Genomic DNA, 10,741 nt, shown 5'->3' with positions numbered 1-10,741 from the left:
GTTTTGTACTTGAATTTTCCAAGCCAGTTTTGATCAATTTTCACATGCCAAATGATTTTTTTCCCAACATGACTTTTGTTCCTTATTTCAAGAGCTTTCCAACCATTACTCACAATACTCATCTAGGTCTACCATTTGTGAGTTTCGAATTTGTTTCCATTTATGTGCATTTTGGTATTTTTATGTTATAACTTGAATTGCAAGCACATTCCATCCAGTGTACACGTCCAATTGATTTTCACATGAACTCAGCAAGTTGTTTCAGCCATCATTGGGCCTTCCACACGCCTACACAGACCCATGCAATTCAAATTCCATTTGCCATGCACATGAACAAAGTGTGATCAGCTGATGCATTCACCTATAAATAAAGGCGCCATGAGCTTCATTCAATAACCTTTTGGAGATCCCAAGTGCTGCAGAAGTGAAACCATAGCCATCACTAAAGGAATTAACCGCTTTTCTTCAATTTTTCGAGCTTGAAATTCAGCATCATTAGCTGAGTTTTAAAGCCAAATTCCTTAGCCTATCACTTCCATTACATTCATAGATCAAAGAGGAGTAAGGATCTTGGAGAATTCGTGGTCAGAAGTTCATCAATTCAGAGGTATAATCTCAAACTTTTTGGATTTAGAACTCTTAATTCAATGTAGCATTCTTGTGTTTCTGTGGTTTTCTGAAGTCCTCACACTTGAGACAAGCTGTTGATGCTTTCAATTCTTCATTTCATGAGCAATCCGTGTGGACACCGTGATTTTCTCCTTCACATTTCTCTAAATATAGGAAGAGTGATGGAGATTCATTGGTACAGTGATGATCTCCATCACAAGAGCTTCATTTTCATGGCCTTGTTTTTCATTTTGGTTAAGATTTATTTTCTGCAACTGGTGGCCGGAATTTGTTGCTTCGCTGGAGAAGATGGTGGTTTCCACCACCACCACCACGTGTGCACGCTAGGGCCCTTGGACCTCCATGCCACGATCTTATCTTGTTCATTCATTTTAATTATTTATTTTAATTCATGATGTGTTGCGTTTGACTTGGATGTATCGTGCACCATCAGATCTGAACCGTGCCAAATGCCACGCCAATTAATGAATGTGGATCAGATGGTTGTGGCTTTTTCGCTTATTTTCATTTTCCTATTATTTTCTGTTAATTAATTTCATTTTCAAAAGTTCATTTGAAGTCATAAAAATATGAGACCAACTCCAAAAAATTTCTTGAAAAATCTAGTTTCATATTATGATTTTTAATTATTTTTGTGACTTCATTTGATATTTTTTATGAATTACTTGATTTTTAATGACTTTAATTCATTTTAAAATACTTTCTGACTTTTAAAAAATCCAAAAGTATTTTCATAGCATCTATGGATCATGATAAGTCAATGAAAAATAGTCTCAACAATTTCTTGTTTGTTTTGAGATTATTTGAGATTTTAATTCATATCATGCTATTTTTGGTTGCTTTTAATTGTTTTTAATTACTTTCTGATCTCAAAAATTTGTGAGAAAATTAGTCAAAGTTTATTTGACTATGTTGAACCTATGAGAATTTAATTGGACTTGTTAAAGTTGTTTTGAATTGAATTTGAGGTCCAACTTTATTTGTTTATTTTTTATTTGTATTTTATTTTAATTCAAAAAATACCAAAAAAATATTGTTGACTTCTTGATTTGTTATTTTCATGTCTCTTCTGTTTGGTGTGGATCCATGTTGATTTGATTCAAATTTGATCAATTGGAATTGATTGTTGTCTTCTTTTCCCCTCCCTTTCATCTTCATCCCTTTCTTTCCATCAATGGCCAATGAGTTAAAGTCTTGAGGTTGGTCTTGACAAATGAGAAGTTTAACCTTCTTTGATCCAAACCAAACTCAACTTGATCCATGATCAAGTGATTTATTTTGTGTCAAAGATAGGTTGCTTCTTGGTCAAGCAAATAACCAAAAGTCAATACAAGGCCCTTCCCCTTTTGTTTGGCATGGAAAGTTTATGGAGCTTGGCTTACTAGTCATGATCTCTAACTTGTGTTCTTTGCCTATATTCTTATTGACCGACCTCAGATAGGTGTGACTACTACATTAGTCCACTTACGATTGCTTAACATAGCGTTACATTGTCTTATGACAAGCTAACATAACCTTACTAACTACTAACTTTAATTTGAGCTTTTAACTTCTTGCCATTTACTTTTGATGCCATTTATTTCTTACTCATTATTCATCTTGATTTTCATCTTTGCTCACTTGAGCACATATTTTATGTTTATGTCATTTTTCTTTTTCTCATTTGAGCCCATTATTGTATATAAATATATTACTATTTTGTGTTGCTTTGTATTTGTTTTGTGTGAAACAAATGCAAAAGGATAAAGGACTTAGAATTAGGATTTACCCATGCTTAAAGTAGTTCAAGAGCAACTAGGCCTCATGCCTTTAGAATGCAAAAATTTGTTGAAGAGCAACTAGGCCTCATGCCTTTAGAATGCTAAAATTCAAAGTTGACTTCAAAGGACTTCTCCTCAAACTTATTCTTTGTCCATTCCCTTTATTATGTTGCGAGCTTTTTGATGTTTGCTTTTGTATGATAGGGATCCCATCGTAAGATTGTGAAAAAAGGACCATTGTCATGAGTAGCCAAGTTAAGAGCCAAGCTAAATGGAGATCCTAGGAGCTTGAATTCAATTTATTGATTGCTTGTTTGTGTGCTAAGTCCAAGGGAAATGAGCATCTTGAGTCATCTCTATTACTCCAAGAAAAGGAACTCCAAGGGTTTTTCTTTCCCCTCTTATCTTTGTTTGTTTTAAGAATAACCCTTCTCTTCTTCTCTCACTCTAACCAAGCCAAAAATCATTTTTCTAACTTTGACTTTATTTCAAATTAGAAACCTAGGCCTTAAGCCTTTGACTTTTCAAAACCATTTTCATAAATACTCATTTGTAAATAAACTTTAATTCAACTTTGACCTCCTTTTGGTAAATAAATCTAACTTGTAAATATAACCCATTTCAAGTTGTTTTGTGGTTCCAATGGCCACTTTGTTAAAATCTTTTCAAAAGCATTAGTCATACGTTTGAGTTATCATAGTGGTTGATGTAAATCTCACCTCATCCTTAGTGTTGGATTATAAGTCTTCCATGCTTATTATAGGGTTAACCCCTCACTAGCATGTTGAAGCCTTCCTCACATGGTGGATTGTTGGTTTAGGTTTAGTTTTCTCCCTTTGATAACAAAAGACCTTAAGGCTTTTGATTAAAATCAATTCACCAATCTTTGAAATTTTTACCCCGAACTACGAGGTTTTGATCCTCCTTTGTGATGGTACGTAGGCAATGGGTTCATCCATTCAAACAACAACAAATTGTAAATATAGTCTATTCTCTTCTCATCCCTCCAATCTTTTGCACAAATCTTTTCACAAATACCAACCTACAACACATATTTGCAAAAAGGGTTCCCTTAGAGTACTAAGGATGTTTTGGGTGCGTAAAACCTTCCCATTTCATAACCAACCCCCTTACCTAGATCTCTGACATTTTTATTAGTTTTTTATTTGAAAAACTTCTTACTTGCCTTTTGTTCGCTTTTTAACCTTTCCTTTGGACAAATAAAAGTGCGGTGGCGACTCGAATTGTATGTTGACTTTTGGTTTAGTCAATAAACCTAAAGGTAACGAAAACCCCGCTATAGTAGGGTTAGAAGATTGTATAATCGAGATGTCATCCACCAATCGGAATCCAGCTAGGATATCAAATCTACTAATCATAATCCAGTTAGGATATCCGAGTAAGGACGGTGGAGCCGACTTCCCATAAAGTCGAGAATGTCCAATTAGTACAAGTTGGATATGATGACAAGGTCAAGATGCCATTTGAAGGGTCATAAGAAACAATTATAGAGTGATACGTTATGGTTGGAAGTTATAATTAGTGAAGAGATGGACGTTACACGGTAATCATAAGGGTGGAAGATGTTATTGATATATGCATTTGTGAAGGATATGAAGAGTCAAGAAAAATGGGGAGAGAATGAGATGAAGACCTATAAATAGGAGGATGTTTGAAGGGTAAATGATAAGCAAAAATGAGACAAACACACATAACAGACACCCCAACCATTCATTTTAGGCTCTCCTTGACTTAGAACAATAAAGTCAACCTTTTAGTGTTTTTCAGCAAGAACGCCAATCTTCAAATCTTTGTTGCTGGCTTGGAAGGTTTGAAGTGCTTGCTCAGTCTCTTTGGCTGGATGTCCTTTTTGGTATACAAAATATTTTAATATACTTATCATCAACAACACCGTCAATTATCTCATGAACCACAGTTGGAAGTACCATACGAGCTCTCATGCATAACCCCGTAATAAGCCTTGGAAAAGCTAAAGTACAAGGTGTTTTGTTGCCTAATCTATGACCACTTTCAGCAATCATCCTAACCTTATTAGAAATGATTCTTGCAACACACACCTGCCTATCATCCAAAATATAATACAAGAGGTACGCAGTGTTCATAGGAATTAAAGAAGTATGACTTACAGGCCTTATGTTATGAAGGTTTTGTTTAGTTGATCAGAATCTATTAGTTTGTGATTGGATTTTCAAATCAACAAAATCATATAAAATTATAAACAAATTGATTGCACACAAGCTGTTCGATAATTTGTCTCAATTGTATTTTTTTTTTGTATTTGATCATTGGAAATAGAGTTTACTATTAGTGTAGAATTAAAGTGATTATGGTTAAAAGTATTTTGATCAATTTGTTCTCCTTATCATAACTTGATTCTATATACGCATATTCGAGCTTTTCGATAGCGGTTTGGTTTAGACGATTCGATCTAGGTTACTTCCGCTAGCTGTTAAACTTTTTTAAATAGTTTTTGTAAAATTCTTTTTAACCCAAGATCTATTTGTCCCTTATAGATAAGTCGCCTTCGTCTAACAAGATTCCTCATAAAAATCATCATGACAAGGGGAAAGAAAGGGATTGCCATTACTACTCTTTTAAAATCCATTGTCACACGTTAACGTACTATAAAGCTGACCGGCCCAAGGAAGAAGGAATTCTATGACTTTTTGTCCAAACACTTTATCACATTGGACCTCGTGATTGGGGACTTATGTACATCCCAAAATTTACGAGGCCGAGTTATAAGTCATTGAGGCGAGTATGAAGAGACAACATGTCGAGTATGACAAGTGTCGAGCTGCACAAGTGAAACAAGTCGGACTCTGGGCTTTATGGTTATCGAAGACGTGTTGGTAGGCGACATATACGGATCAACAAAATGATTATGGGATAGCTCCAATGTCTCATGAAAGTAATGAGAACGGTGGACTTTATGGCTAAGAAGCCACTTCTTAATGATCTTGGAGATTGAAGATTAGTATAAAAAGACTTCCCACTAAGAGAAGAATGACATAGAACAAATATCACCATAAATACAGTATATTTGTGATCTCACCTGACATATAAAATATGTGAATTATTTTTCTTATTCATTTATGGTCTAAAGATATTGTATTAATAGTTATAATTTGTGAATCCAATGTAACATTTAAGTTATTATATATATATATATATATATATATATATATATATATATATATATATATATATATATATATATATATATATATATATATATATATATATATATATATATATATATATATATATATATATATATATATATATATATATATATATATATATATATATATATATATATATATATATATATATATATATATATATATATACCGAACATATTTTTTACAAGCTCAAATTCATCCAAAAACATGCGACTATATAGATATATTTATATTTTTTTTACTAAACTGAACATTTCATATTTTTTACGTTTAAATTCTAAGTAGTAGTTCGTAGTTTTCATAAAATAGACATGTATTTGATTATTAGCACGTCTCTTGAATATGTTGTGCATAAAAATGTATAAAAATTATAAAAACACTAATTATAATTTACTAATACAAAACATATATGGGATACTATTTCTTACTAATATATAAAACAATATATCTAAATTTGAGATAAATATAAAGTCTTCCATTTATGCTCTACACATGCCTCTAACTAATTCGTTACTTTAACTGTTGAGTTTTACTTAACGCACAGCCACAAAAGTCCCCAACTTAGAATCCAAGCCTTTGTATACGATAAAATTCAAATCTACTATAATTTTTTTTTAACTGCCAATGTTGATGGTTGTTCTCTCTAAAATATAGGTAAAAAAGTTGAGGTTTATTGCGGGAAAATAAAAATGCCGAAATAAGAAAGAATTGTCTTGTATAAAAAAAGTGATGACATTCATGTCTTCCTTCGAGCCAGGGACGTGGCATTTCCTACAAAAAAATCATCAATCAAAATTTCTATGTCGTCAGGATGATACTTAATGTACTTATCAACATGTCTACCAGATTCTAGATAATGCTTAAATCTTCCCAAAAAGGAGCGATATGCTGGTATGACCAAAGCACATATTGAAACCCTCAACTCGGATTGAAGCTGTTCATCACTCACCATCCAACTGCTCTGTGTCTTGTGTATCTCTTCAAACATCGAATTGAAACCCTTAAACCTATCTCTCAATACCTGCTTAGACACCTTGTTTCCTTGCTGGTGAAGCCCATCCGGGTTAAGGCACTTCAACACGTTACTCCATGTCTCTCTTTGATAACTTTTATGATGCATCTTCAAACTTGTTTGTCTCCTTCTACACCAATTATCTCCCATCGACTCGTGAAGATCAACGCACCCTTTGATCTTCTGCACTATGTATCTCCCGTTGTTCATTAGAAATACACAACGCAAAGCCATATCCTTATATAACTTGGATTTCCTTTCTGTATTTTCATCTAAAAGATCCACGATTGTCATCAGCTGAACCACAAAAGGCGATTTCTCCGGCGTCCTATCCAATTCTTGATCTGTATAATATTGGGAAAATATCTCCTCCAACGCTGCTTTGTATTCACATGCATATTTAAGGTAATTCATGACATAACGAGTCAATGGATGAATGGCACCGTAAGGGACAGGAATTCTATGATTATCACCCTTGATGGAGTTTTCCAAATCATAGAACATTGCCACAACAACATTCATGATCCCGTGCTTTGTTGCGGATGTCTCGTACGTCAAATCCTCCGCACATTCCTCTAAACCCTCCTCCTTCATGAGTACAATGATCGGCTCCAGCTCATCTCTCAAGGTCTCGTACATGTCTAGGAATTTGAACAGTTTCTCCGGCGATGGCTTGTTCAAAACCACTGCTTGTGCAAAATTCAGAAAATGGAGGATGACAATTCGAACAAGATCCCCAAACATGGTCCGAGAAAGAGAAGGTTGGTTGGAGAATATTGTATCGTATAACTTTCTTTCGGTCTTGAAGAGGACATTGGTGCAGTGCCGAAACACTTTGTTCCATGTCCCGATCTCGCCTTCCAGCGTCTCCCATTGCATTTTATAAACCTCGTCCATCCTTGGAAACGTGTAACCCAATTTTCGCAACACATTTTTGAAAGAGTTTCTCCTGAAAACGGTAAAGGCCATGCAACATTCTGTATGGTAGCCTGCGGTAATCATGGAAGTGGCAATATTATTCATAATGGAAATTTCATGTAATGAGAAATTAGGCAATAAGTCACCGTCGTCGTCGTCATGGTCGTCATCCCTTAAGGAATCCCTGTCGTCTTGAAGTTGAAAATGTAGCTGAAGGGAACCGGAGGAGGCGGATTTCTTAGGCGGTGGTGTTGGTGTTGATGTTGGTCTGAATGTTTTGGATTTGGGACGTTGTAGAAGAGCACAAATGTCATTTTCTAAAAGAAACATTGCTTTATCTAGGATGAAGCATGTTTTGTCTGAATAGGGATGAGTCAAAGTAGAGGTGATAGAGAGATTGTAGATACGTTGGACCGCATCTAGAAAAGACTTGTCATTCTCTGGATCTTGCCCCAAGTTAATTCTTGTTGTTCCTCTTGTTAGTTTATTGTATTTATCTATCATAGACTCCAACAATTTGTGCAACACGACAACACAATTGGGAACTTCATGTGGAGTTGTTGTTGTTGTGTTATTGAGAAAAGAATCGACATCTTGTAAAACTTGTGAGAGGGGGATGGTATCATCTAATTGGTTATGGAGATTGTCCTCTTCTTCTTCTTCTTCCAATTGTAGCTTATCAGTTCCAACAATATTACTATTGGATCTTGACGAGAAGCTCCACAATTTCTCCATTAATTAATTTGATCATCCATGTATGTGTGTATTGAGAAAACTTTATTGTTTTCTATTCAATTCCTTAATCATTTTCATTTTTACCGATCGTCTTTTCTTCCTATTTCACTCTCCACCTATTTAGCCGTTTTTACCGCTAACAAAAATGTCAACGCATCATTTTTTATCTTAATAAGGACATTTCTTACTTTTAGAATTACAATAACTAATTTAATGTAAAAAATCATTTTAAAAAATTTCAGACTCTCTACAACCATGTCGAATGCACTACATAAATTTACGCTTTAAAACTATTACCGAATATAGGAAGGCACGTAAAAAGTTATAATTGGTATATATTGCGCCTAGCACAAATCAGAATTTATGAATAACTAGGAAAACACCACGGGTATGTGAATAATATTGTTAATATGGTAAGGGTAAATAAAATATCAGATTTGGATAATATTTGATAAAGACATACGAGTAATATGTCATACTATTTCATATTTTGATGATACTAAAAAATATTAATTATAACTGTTGAGAGAGAAATAGAATTTTTTAAGAAGTGGCTAGAAAAATTTTATTTGAATTAAATGTTGAAAAATAATTTTGGACCGAAGTCATTAACACTTCATGTGATGCTTTAAATAGTTGTTTTATTAGAGATATCTTAAATAAAACTCTATATAAACTTTGGGAAAATAAAAAACCAGACATATCATACTTTTGTATTTTTTGATATAATTTGAAACAAAATTTGGAGAAGTTTGACTCAAAATTAATCAAAGACATATTTTTAGGATATTCTACATCCTCAACAAAATATAGGATATTCAATCTCAAAAATCAAACTATAGAAGAAATATGAATGTTATTTTTGATGTGTGAGATATTGGATCTAACTCTAGTATGGTCGAAGGGTAGTTTCTTGGTTCGACAATCCGACATGATCATTAGCATGCTGTTGAAGTCTGTTCACATGTTGTAGTCGAAGTATGCTAGGATTGTTATAGCATGTCGAATTATGCATGTTTGTTATGCCCAATTGTTTAAATTAGTTTGCTCTCTAAGTTAGTTTGTGTAATTGGTCTGTGTGTAAAAGCTAATTATTTTAGCGTGATAGTTTTCTTATAAATAACATATTAGTCTCTCATCATTCTATAATGAAAATCTCAATTATAGTGAGAGGGGTTATTTGCTATTCTATGACACTTGTAATCTTGTTTCAAAGAGAAACTAAAGAATAGTCGTTTATAACCAATTTCATTGTGTTCTTATTGTTTTTCTTCTTTTCTACCCTTATGGGTTTCTTACCGATCAAGAAACCAATTATACTTTGTAATTACGGTATTGTTTTCACATAAAAATTGGTGCAGTGAGCGTGGAGAAGATGGCGTCAACAAAGTGTGAGATCGAAAATTTCACCGGAGTGAACGATTTTGATTGTTGGCGCTTGAAGATGAAAGCTCTAGTGATTCAGCATGATTGTTTAGAAGCATTGAAGGGAGCCTCAATCATGGACGTTGCGCTAAAGGATAAAGAAAAATTGACTATGTAGTCGATAAAGTTACATGAAGAAAGCTAATTTGTTCTCTTGATGTTACAAAGTTTGTTTCAAGGTGGAGATTTATGAGATATTGGATCGAACTCTAGTATGATCGAATGGTAGCTTCTTGATTCGACAATCCGACATGATCATTAGCATACCGTCGAAGTCTATTCACATGTTGTAGTCGAAGTATGCTAGGATTATTAGCATGTTAAACTTGGCCTGTTTGTTATGCTCAATTGTTTAAGTTAGCTTATTCTGTAAGTTAGCTTGTGTAATGGGTCTATGTGTAAAAAGTCATTAGTTTAGTGTGTTAATTTTCTTATAAATAGCATAATAGTCTCTCGACATTGTATAATAAAAATCCTAATTAGAGTGAGAGATGTTATTTGCTATTCTATGACACTTGTAATCTTGTTTAAAAGAGAAAGTAAAAAATATCAGTTTATAACAAATTTCATTGTGTTCTTATTGTTTTTCTTCTTTTCTATCCTTGTGGGTTTCTTAGCGATCAAGAAACCAATTATACTTTGTAATTTCAACACTGTTTTCATAACATGATGAACGTAATATTTTTGATGGTAAAAAAAAGGAATAAGATGATGAAGAAGATGAACAAAACCACATTTTTGATAACAATCAAAATGGTGAGGAAATACAAACACCATTCTCTCAAGATCCTCCAAGAAGTTGTAAAATAATTAAATATCATCCTCAAAATCAAGTAATTGGAAATATCTCTTGTGGAGTCAGAACAAGACAATCCTTAAAAGAAGATTCAAACAACATGACCATTATCTCCCGGTTGAGCCAAAGTCAATAGATGAGATTGGGGAGAAACTAAAAATTGAAGATGATTTCATCTTTAAGACTCAGTGTAAGAAACACATCTAAAGGAGGTGCGTGTTATTTGTATTGAATTTATTTGTATTGAATTTATTTATGA

At 33.5% G+C, this 10,741-nt stretch overlaps 1 protein-coding gene across 1 annotated transcript; it reads right to left on the bottom strand.

Annotated features, from left to right (window-relative positions):
* Window positions 1-6,286: 6,286 nt before the first annotated feature.
* LOC127093224 (exocyst complex component EXO70B1) lies at window positions 6,287-8,261 on the bottom strand. The gene has a single exon (XM_051032129.1). It carries the CDS (start codon window positions 8,259-8,261, stop codon window positions 6,333-6,335), a length of 1,929 nt encoding a protein of 642 aa, XP_050888086.1. The 3' UTR covers window positions 6,287-6,332.
* Between the last annotated feature and the right edge of the window lie 2,480 nt (window positions 8,262-10,741).

Source organism: Lathyrus oleraceus, chromosome 6, assembly GCF_024323335.1.
Source record: "Lathyrus oleraceus cultivar Zhongwan6 chromosome 6, CAAS_Psat_ZW6_1.0, whole genome shotgun sequence".
Classification (NCBI taxonomy): domain Eukaryota; kingdom Viridiplantae; phylum Streptophyta; class Magnoliopsida; order Fabales; family Fabaceae; genus Lathyrus; species Lathyrus oleraceus.
This window is presented reverse-complemented; position numbering and strand designations above follow the sequence as displayed.

Bases quoted from the DNA above. Each gene is read 5' to 3' on its own strand.
- LOC127093224 (XM_051032129.1), bottom strand. From the start codon at position 8,261: ATGGAGAAATTGTGGAGCTTCTCGTCAAGATCCAATAGTAATATTGTT.